This window comes from Castor canadensis, chromosome 15 (genome assembly GCF_047511655.1).
Source record: "Castor canadensis chromosome 15, mCasCan1.hap1v2, whole genome shotgun sequence".
Classification (NCBI taxonomy): Eukaryota; Metazoa; Chordata; class Mammalia; order Rodentia; family Castoridae; genus Castor; species Castor canadensis.
In genome coordinates this window covers 50,852,567-50,869,886 of record NC_133400.1, presented here as the reverse complement: position 1 = coordinate 50,869,886, position 17,320 = coordinate 50,852,567, and the positions used below count along the sequence as shown (strand labels likewise).

The 17,320-nt window shown below is 33.3% G+C and overlaps 1 protein-coding gene across 1 annotated transcript in view; it reads left to right on the top strand.

Moving 5' to 3' along the window:
* Positions 1 to 17,320, top strand: part of Ccdc7 (coiled-coil domain containing 7) — a 137,318-nt gene that overhangs the window by 27,604 nt on the left and 92,394 nt on the right. Inside the window, exon 8 of the mRNA XM_074055399.1 lies at positions 12,114 to 12,189. Coding sequence (XP_073911500.1) covers positions 12,114 to 12,189 — 76 coding nt within the window. The remainder of the gene's footprint in view (positions 1 to 12,113; positions 12,190 to 17,320) is intronic.

Below are 17,320 nucleotides of genomic sequence, written 5' to 3'. Positions count from 1 at the left end.
CTCTTGGTACAGCTTTGTATGGTTGTAAATATCTAGAAATTCACTCATTTCTTCAAGATGTTCAAATTTATTGGAATATAGGTTCTCAAAGTAGTCTCTAGTGATTCCCTGGATTTCCTTAGTGTTTGTTTTACCTCTCTTTTTTTGTTTCTGATTTTACTATTGGGTCTTTTCCCTCCTTATTTAAGTCAGAGTTTTGTCAATCTTGTTTATTTTTTCAAAGAGCCAGTTTTTTGTTTCATTGATTCTTTGTACGGTTTGGGTTTTTTTTTTTTTTGTCTCTATTTTATTAATTTGGGCCCTTATTTTTATTATTTTTCTCCTCATTGATTTGGATTTTGCTTCTCCTTGTTTTTCTAGGAATCTGAGCTTTTTCTGTCTTTTTAATATATGCACTCACGGCTATAAACTTTCCTCTTAGGACTGCCTTTGCTGTGTCCTATAGGTTCTAGTAAGTTGTGTTCTCACTTTCTTTACCTTTCAGAAACCTTTTAATTTCCTCTTTTATTTTATCTATGACCCACTGATCATTAAGCGAAATGTTATTCACCATCCAATTGTTTGTGTATTTTCTGCTTTTGTTTTTGTTGTTGTTAATGCATTGTGATCAGATTGAATGAAGAGATGGTTTCTATTTTCTTATATTTGCTGAGGCTTCCCTTGTGCTCCAAGATATGATCAATTTTGGATAACGTTCCATGGGCTATTGAGAAGAATGTATATTGTGCAGATGTTGGGTGAAATATTTTATAGACATCAGTTAGGTCCATTTGATCTATGGTGTGATTTAGTTCTAGAATTTCTTTATTGATTTTTTTTGTTTGGATGACCTATCTATTGGTGATAGGGGGCATTAAAGTTTCCCACTACCACTGAGTTGGAGTCTATATATGCTTTTAGGTTCTTCAGAGTGTGTATGATGAAAGTGGGTGCACTGATGCTGGGTGTATATAGGTTGATAATTGTTACAAACTTTTGGTATATTTCCCCTTTAATTAGTATGGAGTGTCCTTCTTTATCTCATTTGAGCAATGTATCTTTGAATTTTACTTTGTCCGAGATAACTATTGTTACTCCTGCCTATTTTGGGGGGCCATTGTCTTGGTCAATCTTCTTCCAGCCTTTCACCCTCACCAGTGCCTGTTTCAGTCAATGAGATGAGAGTCCTGTAGACAGCAGATTGTTGGATCTTCCTTTTTTATCCAGTTTGCCAAGCAGTACCTTTTTATGGGGGAATTAAGTCTGTCAACATTCAGTGTTAGTATTGATAGGTATGTGATGATTCCTGTTATTTAGTTGTTTTGTTGTTTTTTGATTTTGTGCAACTGAATCAATGTTACTTTTTGATTCCTTGTCTTTTCTCCTCCTGTGGTTTGGTTCTGCCTATCCTCTCATGATTTTGTTTGCTTTCATTTTTTTGCACAGAATTTCTGAAGAACCCTTTGTAGTGGTGGCTTGGTGGTCATATATTGTTTTAGATTCTATTTATCATGGAAGACTTTTATTGCTCCATTTATTTTGAATGATAGTTTTGCTGGGTAGAGTAACCTAGGGTTAAAATTATTTTCATTCAGTGCCTGAAAGACCTCACTGCATATTCTTCTTGCTTTTAAGGTTTCCATTGAGAAATCTGTTGTGATTTTGATGGGTTTATCTTTGTATGTTATTTGTTTTTCTCTTTTACAGCCTTCAATATTCTTTCTTTATTCTCTGTGCTTGTTGTTTTAATTATAATATGTCATGGGGTAGTTCTATTTTTGTCAAGTCTGTTTGGTGTCCTGGAGGCTTCCTGTACCTGAATGGGCATAGCTTTCTCTAGATTTGGGAAATTTTCTGTTACTATTTTGTTGAATATATTACAAATCCCTTTTGCACCTCTTCTCCTTCTTTAATGCCCATGATTCTCAAGTTTATTGTGTGATTTAGTTCTAGAATTTCTTTACTGACTTTTTTGTTTGTATGACCTATCTATTGGTGATACAGGGTATCAAAGACTCCTACTACCACTGTGTTGGAGTCCATATGTGCTAATAAGTCCTTTAGTGTATGCTTAATGAAATTAGGTGCACAGACATTGGGTGCACCAGGATTGATAATTATTTCCTTTTAGTGTAGTTCCCCTTTTATTAGTATGAAATATCCTTCTTTATCTAGTTTGATCAATGTAGGTTTGAAATCTACTTTGTCAGATATAAGAATTGCTACTCCTGCCTGTTTTAAAGGTCCATTGGCTTGGTAAATCTTCTTCCAGCTTTTCACCCTAACCCAGTGTTTTTTCTATCAATGAGATGGGTTTCCTGTAAACAACAGATTGTTGGATCTTACTTTCTAATCTAGTTTGACAAGCAGTGTCAAACTGCTTGATGGGGTAGTTGAGTCCATTGACATTCAGTGATAATATTGATAGGTATGTAGTGATTCCTGCCATTTGGGTGTTTTTGTTGTTTAAGTATTTGTGTGCAGCTGAATCAATGCTACTCTCTGATTCCTTGTCTCTTCTTCTCCTGGGGTTTGATACTTCCTATCTTCTAATGGTTTTGTTTGTTTTCATCTTCTGTGTGCAGAATTCCTTGGAGGATCTTTTGTAGTGGTGGCTTGGTGGTCATATACTGTTTTAGTTTCTGCTTATCATGGAAGGTTTTTATTGCTCCATCTATTTTGAATGATAGTTTTGCTAGTTAAAGTATCCTAGGGTTGAAGTTATTTTCATTCAGTGACTGAAATACCTTACTCCATGCCCTTCTTAATTTTAAGGTTTCTGTTGAGAAATCTGCTGTGATTTTTAAGGGTTTACATTATGTATTATTTGCTTTATTTTCTCTCTGACAGCCTTCAGTATTCTTTCTCTATTCTCTGTGCTTGTTGCTTTAATGAAAATATGCATGGTGAGGTTCTATTTTGGTCAAGTGTGTTTGGTGTCCTTGAGGCTTCCTGTACCTGAATGGGCAAAACTTTCTCAAGATTTGGGAAATTCTCCATTTTTATTTTATTGAATATATTATGAATTCATTTTTCTTGGATCTCTTCTCCTTCAATACCCATGATTCAGAGAAAAGACAGTGTCTTCAACAAATGTGGCTGGGAAAAAGTGTTTATCTGCCTGCAAAAAAACTGAAACTAGATCCATGTTTATCACCTTATACTAGTATCAACTCAAAATGGGTAAAGGACCTTAATATGAGACCCAAAACTTTGAAGTTACTACAGGAAAGAGCAGGGAATACTGTGGAAGTAATAGGTATAGGCAAGGACTTCCTCAATAGAACCCCAGCAGTTCAGCAATTAAGAGAAAGGATGGACAAATGGGACTTCATAAAATTAAAAAGTTTCTTCACAACAAAAGAAATGGTCTCTAAACTGAAGAGACCACCCACAGAGTGGGAGAAAATATTTGCCAGCTATACATCAGACAAAGGACTGATAACCAGAATATACAAGGAACTTAAAAAACTAAACTCTCCCAAAATCAATGAACCAATAAAGAAATGGGCAACTGAACTAAACAGAACTTTCTCAAAAGAAAAATATTCAAATGGACAAAAATCACATGAAAAAAATGTTCACCATTTCTGGCCATAAAAGAAATGCAAATCAAAACCACACTAAGATTCCACCTCATTCCTGTTAGAAGAGCTATTATCAAAAACACCACCAACAGGTGCTGGAGAGGCTGTGGGGAAAAAGGAACACTTGCACACTGCTTATGGAAATGCAAGCTAATGCAACCACTCTGGGAAAACATATGGAGGCTTCTTAAAAATCTAAACATAGATTTGCCATATGATCCAGCAATCCCACTCCTGGGAAGATACCTGAAGGAATGTAACCCAGGTTACTCCAGAGGCACCTGCACACCCATGTTTATTACAGCACAATAGCCAAGTTATTGAAACAGTCAAGATGCCCCACTACTGCCAAGTGGATTAAGAAAATATAGTACTTATACACAATGGAGTTTTACTCAGCCATGAAGAAGAATGAAATCTTATCATTCTCAAGTAAATGGATGGACCTGGAGAATACCATCTTGAGCTAGGTTAGCCAGGCTTAGAAGACCAAAAATCATATGTTCTCCCTCGTATGTGGACTTTAGATGTAGGGCAAATACTGCAATGTTGTTGGACTTGGGTCACATACTAAGGGGAGAGCATATACAGGAAGTATGGGGATAGGTAAGAAACCCAAAACATGAAAATGTTTGATGTCCCCACTGCAGAGGAGCCAATACAGAAACCTGAAAGTGACAGAGAACACTATGGGAAGGTGATCAGGAACTAGGTCAGGTAGTGATGAATCAGTTTTGTTTGTATCACACTTGCACATGGATCAATGCTAGGAATCTCTCTGCATAGCTATTCTTATCTCAACAAGCAAAAATGCTTTGTCTTTCTTATTATTGCTTATGTCTTCTCTTCAACAAAATTGGAGAAAAGGGTAGAACAGGTTTGCCTGGAAGTGAGGGGGTTGCAGGGGAGAGAGAGGGGGTAGGGGGGCAGAGGGGAGAAGTGGTCCAAACAATGTATGCATATATGAATAAATGGATAAATAAATAAATAAAAAGAAATCAGGAAAATTATCCTATTCACAATGACTTAAAATATACCTAGGAATAAACCTAACAAAGGAAGTTCCCTTTCACAATAAAAAAATAAAAAATAAATAAAAAACATGATTCTCAGGTTTGTTCATTTGATGGAGTTGATGAGTTCTTGCATATTTTTCACACACTTTTGAGTTGTTTGACTAACATTTCTTCAGTTTTTTTTCTTTAATTTCTATTTTATCTTTGAATTCTGAGATTTTTGTCTTCCACTTGTTCTAGTCTGGTGAAGTGTTCTTCCATTGTGCTTTGTGTTTCTGTTTGATTCTTTTTTCTGAGGTTTTCCATGTCTTTGGTCACCTCCTCTTTAAAATTTTTATTTTCAAAAAAAAAAAAAAAAAGTAAATGTCTCACTTAGGGCTGGGTAGGTCAGTATTGTGCCATATTTGTGGTCCCTGCTGAATGGACATAGTTACATAAGTCCCTGCTTTCCCCAGCCCATCCCCTACCATAGTGGGCAACTTGGTTAAGTATAACTTGTACCCTGTCTTGAAATGTGGAGTTAGGCAGAAATTCTCTTTCAGTAGCTTGAACTGAAAGGCAAAAGGGAAGATGCAGTTGTGATGGAGATGTAGCCAGAAGGGTCATGAAGCCTCAAGGGCTGGAATAGCCATTGGTGGGCCTGGCACAAGATATGTTTACTGAAAAAGGCATAAGTAGACTAGAGAATATGTTTCAATTTCTTTTCAGGTCTATAGTCCAAGAAGACTGGTTATTCTTCCAAGGTGACAACTCTAGATTTATAAAAAGCTTCTCCTCCCCCGTCCTTGAACTGTCATGGGTGGGCCTCTTCTCAATTACTAACAGATGACTTCTCTGTATGACTCACAATCACCTGGTGTTTACTAGGTACATTTCTTGTCATAGTCAACACTTGCTGGTTGCTCCAACCAACAGTTTTTGTGTGTGTGCTGGGTATCGAATGTACGCTTGCTCTACTACTGAGCTATATGCACAACCACCATTTTATTTCATCTACAGTTATGTGCTTTAATTTAAAATAAATTAAGGTATGTGTATCCTTTAATGATTGCATAAAAAAAATAAAATAAAATAAAATTTTTATTTTCATCTTTAATTCATTTTTTTTCTGTATTTATAGTGTCCTCTGTATCACTTTGGTGTTTGTTTAGGGCACCTCTGAATTAATTTATTTGTTTCTGTGTCTTCTCATGTTCTTTATTTATGTCATTTAATGGGACATTTGTAAAATAAATATCAAATACTAGTTCAACGAAAAATATCTATTTCTGTCCCTTCACTTTCAGTTTTAGTGTTCTTAAAGCTATTGTGACTCTTTTGTAGGCAGAATATAGTTTTGTCTTTTTTATAAATTCAGCATCCACACATTGTTTTTTGCTTGTGCTTACCATGATGCTTACATGTAACATCTTGATCTATGCCAATCTATTTTAAGCCAATTAAAAAGTACTTGTATTGATTATAAAACTCTATACTTTTACTACTCCCACCCATCACTTTGTTTTTGATGTCACAATTAATTTTTTATAATATGTATCCCTTAACAAATTATTATAGCTATGGATACCTCAATATTTTTGTCTTTTGAACTTTATTTTATGGACACAAATTATTTTCATATCACCCTAATAGAATTAGAGTACTCTGAATTTTGACTACATTTTACTCATATTTTTCCAGTGACTTTTATAATTTCATATGTATTCATGTTATTTAGTGTCCTTGAATTTCAGATTGAAAAACTCATTTTAGCATTATTTGTAAGGAAGGCATGATCATGATGAACTTTCTCAGCTTTGCCATGTCAGGTAAAATCTTTATCTGTCCTTCATTTCTGCATTACACCTTTCTGAGTACATCATTATTCTCTGGGAGGTTTTTATTTCTCCAAGCACTTTGAAAATATCTTCTCCCTCCCTCCTAACCTGTAACGTTTCTGCTTAGAAATTTAACAATAGCTTTTATGGATAACTCCTCTGTATATAAGTAAACTTTTTTATGATTTTAAGATTCTTTGTTATTTTGAATTTTGATTTTGTCTTTGATTATAATATGTCTTGGTGAAATACTTTTTGCTTGAACTTGATTGGAAACATTTAGCTTCTCAAACTTGAATGTTTATATCATTTCTCCTTTCTAGGGAGCATTTTTTGAAACCTTTAATTTAAATAAGCATTCTTCTCCCTTTCTCTTCTTTGTTTATAATTCCTTTAATGTAAGCACATACATAATTTCTCTTGATCCTGTCCCATAAATCCCCTAGGCTTTCTTCATTAATCTTCATTCCTTTTCTTTTTACTTCCTGACTGTATATTTTCCAATAACCTTCCTTTGAGTTTATAGATTTTTTTCTCTTCTGCTTGATCAATTTTGCTGTTGATACTCACTACCATAGCTTTCATTTTATTCATTTGATGCTTTAGTTACAGAATTTCTATTTGGTTCTTCATTAATTCACTTGCTCTGTTAAGCATCTATGTTTTCCTGCTTTTTGCAAAGTTATATATCAGGGCTTTATTTTACCTTCCTTAAGACAATTATTTGAATACTTTTTCAAGCACATCATAAGCATGTGTTTATGGAAGAAAGGAGTATTTCTTTTATGGTAATGTTTTCCCTTGGTTTTTCTTGTTTCTTGTCTGCATTGATGTCTGTGCAGTTATGGAGTACTCACCTCTTCCAGACTTTATGGACTGGTTTTTGTGCAGAAAGATATCCACTTGTGGTGGTTGTGAACCTGTTAGCTAGGTGTGGTGAGGCAGTTCAGGATCCAGTGAGGGTGCAGCAGGTTCATGTCCATGGAGCTCAGTCTTCTGTGGTGGCACTGATGAAGATTGCTGGAGTCTTCATTGCCCACTCATGTGGGTGTGTGCAACAGGGGACTGTCAGGGTCTTTGGTAGCAAAACTGTTAGGATTCTCCTGATCATTGTTTTTACTATCCTGGATGAAGCAGTTTCAGGGAAGATACATCATGGTGTCATATATTTCTGAAAGGTACTTGTAACAATGGTGACACCAGTGTCTTAGATGTGGCAACTGTGGAGTTGCTAGAGATTTGGAGTCTGGACCACAAGTGCACATGGAGTAGCAGTGGCTCTGAGTTCCATGTACTGTTGTATTCTGAGCTACTGATACTTTGAGGACTGAATTGTAGATATGCCTGCTGCTTCTGTAGTTCTGGTATCTGCAATGCAGGTGCTTGCAGAGTGACTACACAGCCAGGCTTTGGAATGTGGCATATATAGAGCAGCAGTTGCTCCAGGGATGTAGGCTAGCTTTCTATAGTGATAGCTTTGATTTTGAGGCAGGAGCATTCATAAAGTGTTGGCAAAACTCAGGATGCAGTGCATTTGTGTACACAGAGGAACTGGAACTGCAAGGTCCCAGGGAGGATGAGCATGTAAAGATGGTTTTTCTGTTGCTACTTTGTAGATATATGTGATGTCTTTTTCTTGCATGATATGAAGTCAATGTAATTTACAACTTTTTTCAGTAAGTAAATTTATTTTCCATTTTGTCCTTTTTTTAGAATTTTATCTTTGATTTTCTTTTTGAATATAATATGTCTAGGTACAAATTTGGTTTTGATTTTCATTTGCATTTTTTCAGATACCTAGGTACATGGCTTGCATTAATATTAAAAATTCTCAAGCATTATACCTCAAATGTTTCCTTTTTTCCTTTCTTCCTTGTTTCATTCCTTCCTTTCTTCTTTTGTCATTTGTTATTCATATTGCACCTTTTGCAGTTGCCCCACAGTTCTTGGATACTTTTCTTCATTTTTCATTATTTTTTCTCTTTGTCTTTCAACTTGGAAAATTTCTAATGACATATCTTCATGCTTACCAATTCTTTCCTTGCCTGTGTCACTAATAGGCATAAAAGATGTTCTTTACTTCTATCTCAGTGTTTTAGAGTTTTATCATTTCATTTTAATTCTTTTTAATTTATTTATATTTATTTTTATTATTAGAGTTTCCATGTTTCTGCACATTATTCATCTGTTCTTTCATATTGTCCAACTTTCCCTTAAATTATTTAGAATATTAATCATAGTTATTTTAAATTTTTCCTCTCATTATTTTAAAATCTTGTCTCTATCTGAATCTGGTGCTCATACTTGCTTTGGGTCCTCAGTTTATGTATGCTTCCTAACTTTTTCTTGTTAAAGCCAGATAGAATGTATAGGATAAAAAGAATATAAGGTCCTTCACTGTCAACTTTTACATTTATCTTGCCTGGAGATAGCTTGTTTTCACTGCTTACTGTGAGTAACTATTAATGTCAGAGGCTAAGATTTTGTTTAAAGCAGTTATTTTATCTACCTTATTATTTAATTTCCTTAGATACATTGTTTTTAACAGAATCTGAACTTTGCTGCCAGTCTTTTTGTTATTATAAGGTGCCTAAATGTCTTATTGAAAAATATGCAAAAACAGGAAGTGTTTTAAAATCCTACACATAAGTGACAGACTTTTAGTGAGCCTGTACCCCTGAGTGACTTGAAACCTTCACAAGTGTTTCTCAGTCTCTGCCCACTTTGGTGATACAGGCCATTTTTGTCTTCTTGAGGAAGTATCTGCTTCAACATTTTGTTTATTTGTTTTTCATAACTTGCCTACTATGTACTTAGATAATATTCTGTCCCCGTCACCCTTTCTTGTCCCCCTCTCTCTTCCCACTGGTTTTCCCAAGACTATCTTCCTCAAGCTTTCATGTCTTTATTTTAAAAATCTATTTGTTTAGGGTGGCACCTAGGTTGATATCATAACTTGGCTCTTGGGAATAGTGCTACCATAAACAGATGTGCATGAATCTCTATGCTAATTTTTATTGCTTTGAGTATATGCTCTTATCAAGTTGCATCTTCCTTCTGTTTTTGTTTATTTCAGAATAATATTAAATGTTTGACTGCTAGGGTCTTTCTCAAAGATTAAAGTTTTCTGCTTATTATCAACTTATTGAAGGTTTCCTTTTAATAAAGGTGATCTTTCTCTTAGAAGAATTTTTGTATTAGCTTCTAGAAAGATAATTTATGTGATCCATTCATGTGGGTTTTTTCTATATATAAATTTATACTGGTGTACAAAAAAAGTAAAAGTATGTAGTTCAAACAATTAGCAGTACACAAGAAGACCTGGGAGATGGACAGAATAAAGACATCATTGCTGGAGAGGGAGAGGAAAATTTTGCTTTCTATCTGTGCCTGCTTAATGGTTGTATATTAGTTCTGCATTTAAAAATATATATACGATTTTTTTACAAAACCTTTAAAAGCCCTTCAGTGAAATTATCTCATTGTTTTTAATAGCCATTGTTCCTGTAAGTCTATGGACCAGTCAAGTTCAGTTTTGATCCCCTATATGCAAAGACATGTGTGTGTGAGTGTGTGTGTGTGTATTCTTGTTTGTATATAGGTTCTGTTCTGTTCTCAAGTATTTTCTATGAGCAAAATAAATTTACAAGCAATGTAACCAAAAGAGGTTCTGAATTCAGTAAGACATTGGTTTCCTGATCTCAATTTCTAAGTTATTCACAATGAGAATTTAAATAACAGTCATTGGATGATTCCATAAGATGTTGCACTAGTAATAAAAGTGAAATGTTCTCATCTATAACATCAATGATACCACACTGAAGTTTCTAAATTAGTGGAGTCATGAACTTTTCATTTTGCTGTGGGCTGAATTTTCAAATTGTAACAGTACTAAAAGGTGATATTTCTTGTAATCCTTTACCATATCCAGGGCATAATTTTAAATCATATTCTACACTACTATCAGATTGCTATTAAAATACTGTTTTTAATACAACAAGAACCACAATATGATCCAGGAACCACATCATTGTGCATATGTCCCAAAGAAATAAAACAGAACATAAAATTCCATAAACAGATGAATGGATTAAGAAAATGTGATATGCATGTACACGCAGACACACAGACACAGGAATACTACTCAGTGTAAGAAAATAATGAAATACTATCATTTTCAGCAACATGGAGGAAGATGGAGGACAATATATTGAGTGAAACAAGCCATGCACAAAGAGACAAATACTCCATGATGTCATCATATATTTAATCTAAAAACATTCACCTCATAAAAATAGAGAGTAGAGTAGTAGTTACCAGAGAAAGGAGAGAGTTATGGGGGAAGGGTATTTGTGAAAATGTTGATATTGGTCAAAGGACAAAAATTACAATTAGATAGGAATAATTTCAAGACCTCTTTTGTACAGCATAGTGACCATAGTTAATGGAGATACACTGTACTCTTCTAGAATGCTAGGAGAATAAATATCAATTGTTCTCAGCACAAAAATAACTATGTAAGGTGACACACATGTTACTTAAATAACCAGATTTAGCAATTGTGCAATGTGTGTGCTTCACAGCATCATGATATATGTGATAAATGAATATGATTTTAACTTTCAATTTAAAATAATTTGAAAAAATACTGTTTCAATTATAGATTTTATATTAACTATTATTATAGCTCTTATTGTATAACTTTTTATGCAAGCATTTAAATTCTGTCATTTTTTGAAGCATGCTTCTCCTAGTATATCATATGGATCTTTAGCAGAGTATTGACCCTCTCAAAGCAAAGCCTCCGGTTTACTTGGTTTCTTGAAATATTGATTGATCTGGATCTCTTGACACATGTTGCACATTTCTATTTTTCTTGCATTTGCTTATGGCATTTGATTTTAATTTTCGCTTTATATCTTCCTAAGCATTTATTATAGTCTTCACACAACACTTTTTAATGCAAAATAGAAAACATAATTATTATTATGGAACTGTTATTTGTTTTCATGTTACTTAACATTTTCTTTCACATGTCTTATTTATCTGCTACATAAGCAGCCGTCTTCTGTCATGTAAATTTTATGTTCTATCATTGAAATATCTTGCATTATTAGCCTATTTTTTATTGATTATTATGGATCCTCATTACATTGGTTCCTTTTTAAGTAGCAACTTAAGTGGTTTCTTTCAGGTTATTTGATACAGTTGGAAACATAATAGGTTAAGTAAATTCTTCCCATATCCTTCAGCTACAAAAAGAAAGCAGGTCTTGCTTGTCATCTTAGATTCCTCTGGCATTCTATGTCCTAAGCATGACACACACACACACACACACACACACACACACACACACACACACACACACACACACACACACACTGGACCTCAGTCAAGTTTGATCAGTTGCCAGATGCATAGTTTGCTTCTCTGTGTCTGAATTTCTTGTTTTGAAAATGCTGATTGTTTCTTCTTTTTTTGAGTTATTTGTAAGATTAAGAAAATGTACAATGACATACTGTTGGTACATAATAGGTGTTTTATAAAATAATAGTTATTCTCATTTATAAATATTTTGCTCTTTAGAACTTATGTGTCCTGCCTATCTCCTTTTTATGCTTGCTTAGTTTTCACAACTATAGCAATGAGTTATGTGAGCATAGAGCAATAATTTCAGAAATTTAATACATTCAATTTATTTGTTTTCATAATAGAATCTATATATTCACTGACGGATCGACTTAATGTGATGATTAAAATATATGAAAAGCAATCAAACATATTGATGAAGTAAGCTCTTAAAATAATGTTTTTTAATTGTAAATTGTAATGCATATTTATTGTAGAAATATTTAAAATATAAACAGGAAAATAAGGCTCCTTTAGTTATTGCATCACTTTTTATGATTATATATGTATAATTTTTAAATTTAAAATTACAAGCATACAGAAGGTAAAATGGAATATTAACTTCCATACTTCAGAAAAAAATAGAATGCTGGTTCCTCAAAAGATTGAAAATGTAAATGCTATGTGATCTAGAATTCCATTTCTGAGTATATACACCAAAAATATTCATAGCAAAGCCTCAAAAAGTTCTTTGAACACTCATGTTCCCTGCATCATGATTCACAACAGTCAAAAGATAGAATAATCCAAAATGTCCAACAGTGGATGAATGGATAAGCAAAACATGGCACATACACACATGTATTATTAGTCAGTCTTAAAGGAAATTCAAATACATTTATATTGTGGATAAAACTTGAGGACCTTACACTAAGTAAAATAAGCCATTCACAAAAAGATGAATACTGTATGATTTCCCTGACATGGGATACCAAGAGTAATCAAATTCATAAAGACAGAAATTAAAGCAATGATTGTCTGGGAATGAAAAGAGGGGGAGTGGGAAATTACTGTTTAATTCATAGAGACCTTTAACTTTCCACAATGAAAAGAGTTCTAGATAATGGTTGTAAAACAATGTGAATTTACTTAATACCACTTGATAAAATAGTTAAGATGGTAAATTTTGGGTTATTGTTATTTTGTCATAGTATAAAAATTATATCAGTAGTAAAATGGAAGTTAGTAAAATGTATATTCTTTTCACTTAAAATTCACATAATTCATTTCTAAAACAATTGTTTATTCTTTTACTTTATTGTCACACATTAAATTGTACATAGTATGGAGTTTCATCCTGACAGTTCCATGCAGCCACAAAATGGACTTTGACCATATTTGCTCCCTCTATTATTCTTTCTTCCCCATGCTCCCCCCCCCCATTTTCCTTCCATGTCAACAACCCGAGTAGTCTTCTTTTGCTTTCATTACCTCAGTTATTTTCTTTTGTTAGAAAATTAGTACCTTTATTGTATTTAATGTGATGCCTTGATACATCTAAACATTGCAGAATTATCAATTCAAGCTATGCAACACATTCATCATAATTACATGTTTATCATTCTCATGGTTGTATTTAAAATCTGCTCTATTAGCAATTATCAGGTCTACAATACATTTTTATTGACTACATTCACTATGTAGTACACTAGGGCTCTAGAACTGATTACTCTTATCTAACTGAAACTTTGTATCCTTTGACCAACAAATCCCCTTTCTCTCCCATCACTATCCCTATTTACACACATTCTACTTTCTGTTTCTATGAATTTAACTTTTTAGATACTATATGTGAGATCATGCAGCAATTGACTTTCTATACCTGTCTTATTACTCTTAGCATAATGTCCTTCAGGTTCTTCTGTGTTGTCACAAATGATGGTATTTCCTTATTTTTTAAGAATGAATAGCATGTCATTGTGTGTGTACGTGAGTGTGTACCTTTATGGACACTAAGGTTTGTTCCATTTCCTGGTTATTGTGAATAATGCTTCAATAAGAATTAAATATATCTTTAAAATATATCTTTGAAATACTGATTTCATTTCCTTAGCAAAATAAAACTAATTTAAAGATAGGAAGAACTTGAATAAACATCTCTTCAAAGAAGTACCAAATACAGGGATGGATTTCTAATAGTGAATGTTTGTTTGGAAATAAAAATAGTATTGCCATTTGGTACACAAATACACAGACTGATGTGGTCTTGTATGTTCAGAGGGGAAAAAAGAGCTTGGGGGTTTATTAAAACAGACAAATCAATTTAAGTTGATAGGAGGAAAACTCATTGGCACTTTCAGTGCTTGAGAGAGCTGGCAAGATCTGATTCATGAGCAGTGGCATTTAACATGTAAAGCTCTAATCTTAAGGTCATGGGTGCAATTTTCTTTTATTTTTCAGGAAAAAAAAACAGGCTTTTTCATTTTAATGGCTTAGCAGAGAAATTCCTAGAACAAGTGTTTGTGACCTAAACATTTTTCCAATTGTCTCCCAGATTTATTTTAGATAGTTAGAACAAGGATGTTCTTATTTCTATGCCCCATCTCCACCAAAGACACACAAATACATAATAGGCATACGTGTTCAACATCACCAATCATTAGAAATGCAAATCAAAACCATAGTGAAATAACACCTCACTCTTGTTTCAAATAAGATTGTAAAGAAAAAGAAACCCTCTACACTGTTGCTAGAAATAGAAATTTGGTACATCCAATATGGAAAACATTACGGAAGTACATAAAAATTAAAATAGGACTATCATATGATCCATAAATGCAACTTCCTTGCTTCAGACACATGGAAACCAGTATGCCAGAGACATGTTCACTGTCAAGCTCATTGAAGGCTTATTCACAATAGCCAAGGTGTGGTCACAGCCTGATAAACAAAGAGATAGATTGTCCTATATGCATACAATGACATATTATTCGACATTAAAGAAGGAAATCCTTCCATTTACAACAACATGAATGAACCTGGAGTGTATTATGTTAAGTAAAAAAAAAACATAGACATAGAAAAATGCTGAGTGAACTAATATGAACTTTTATATATGGAATATAAAATAAATTCATAGAAGCAAGAAGTATAATGGTGGTCAAAAAGATCTAGAGAAAGGGAAGAGAGTAGGTTAAAGTGTACAAAGTTACAGTTATGCAAAATAAATAAGGTCTAGGGACCTAGTGTATAGCATAGTGTCAAATGTGAAAATTTTTTATTGTATACTTAAGATTTTCTAAGGCAGAAGACCTTATTTCAATTGGACTTACAACAAAAGCAAAAGCAATGACACACATTAATGATAAAGAATGCAAAAAACACTTTTGGAAGTGGTGGCTTTGTTCATAGCCTTGATTGTGGTGATGGTTTTATGGGCATATGCTTATCCACAAACTCATTGTGATACATCTAATAAATATAAATAGCTTTTATATGTAAATCATACATCAATAATATGGTTTAAAATATGACAACATATAGAAAATATGACTGTATTTTAGTTATTATGAATGAGTTATACAGAATCAGGATAAAACAATCAATCTGGCCTTTGGAGAGCCAATAGATACATTCTTCAGCATACTGTCAAGGCATTGTCTAATCCCTGATCTGTAAGTAGTGGAAAATGAACTTGTAAATATAGCTCCCAGAGGACCTTGGAAGGGTCTTCTTTCAAATATTGGAGAAATTCTAATTAGGTATCAGATCTGATCTCTAAGATGATTTGTGAAGGCATGGTTTATTTTTGGTGAACAGAATACTGAGAGCTGGTTTCCAGTCTTGGAGATGAAGTCATTCCCTTTGGTGAAAACATTATCCATCAACAGAGTCGTGTGTCCTATCAGGAAAGAAGGCCTATTAGGAATTCCATCAATATGTTTTTCTAGGGAGGCATATGAGTCAGAAGAGAAGGTATAGGTGTCTCGTATGTAAATGGTCTTTAGCCCAAGTATGTGGCTTACAAGAAACTAGATTTCATCACCATCAGTCCAATATGAGAAGTTTACAGTTTTTAATGAGCTTCACTGGTCAACACTGATAAGACATAGGCATCCATTTGGTCAACATTAGTGACAAATTCAGATTTACACCTTTCAAAAACAGAATTTAAAGTTGATTACAGAACTAAATGCAAAAAAAAACCTTAAACATAGAAAATTCATTTATATTCTGTCAAAATAAAAAATATCTTATTCAAAATTGAAGTCAAATTACAATATAACAATGGATGATTTATGCATTTACATACAATAGAAAGTGCCAAAATAAGAATATATAACTCCATAAAAAGGCAGAAACAAATAAAAAATTAGCAAAGTATATAAACAGGTCATTCAAGAGACAGAACTTGACCACTACACGTTTTAATTAATGTTCATTCTTATTTATGATGAGGGAAATGCAAAGCAAAATAATTACATTTATTTTGCTTACCACTGCAACAACAAAATTTTCTAATGTCACACCCTAACAGAGAGCTAACATAATATATACTACCACAATATTATTACAATAGGTATTATCCTCTTTCAAGAATAATTTAGCACAATTTTCATAATAATAACAGCCAAAATTAAATCATATTGTACAGCAAATTTCATTTTAGCTACCCAAAGGAATACAAGTATGTTCTAGGAGTCATATAAAAAGAACTTATTACATCATTGTGATAAAAGCAAAGCTAGAAAAAATTCATTGGGGGGTGAGACAGGGTCTCATTTTGTAGTCCAGACTGGCCTTGAGTTCTTAATCCTCCTGACTCAGCTTCCTGAGTGTGGGAATCATAGGCATACACTATCATGCCTGTCATGAACTCAATTTTTGTTCTTCAGAGTATGGTTCAATAATCTATGATAAAATGATTATAAGAGAACAGCATAAATAATTATGCTACAATAAAATAGATAACATAGGTGACATATAATCTTACAAATGCATTAACTAACCCTACTCAAGAATATTAAAATCTAGTGGGAACTGTAAGAGGTAAGACAATTTCATTAGTAGTGAACTTACTTCCCTCCGAGAAATACTCAGGGCAGGGATGCACTGGTAAATTCTATCAGATAGTTAAAGATGAATTAATCTTATCCATTTACAAACTCTAAAAATTGTCCCAAAGAGAATTTGGCATTTCTCAATTCATTCTATGAGATTATGTCACTCTGATAACAAATTAGACAATAACATCACATGAAAATAAATCAGCATCTATTATGAATATGGACATAAGAATTGTCAACAAAATAGCATCAAACTGAACCCAGCAACATATTAGAAAAGATTAGACACCATGAACATGTGAAATTTTTCTTGAGTTCAAGTTTTGTTTAAAATGTTAGTATCTATTAATGTAAACATAATATTGATTGGGTTGAGAGGAAAATAACAACCATATGATTCGCTTAGTAAAAGCTATTATGAAGGAACAAATCTAACATCCCTTCATGATAAAAATACTCCAAAAACCAGGAATAGTATTAAACATCCTTAATCTTTGAAAAGCCAT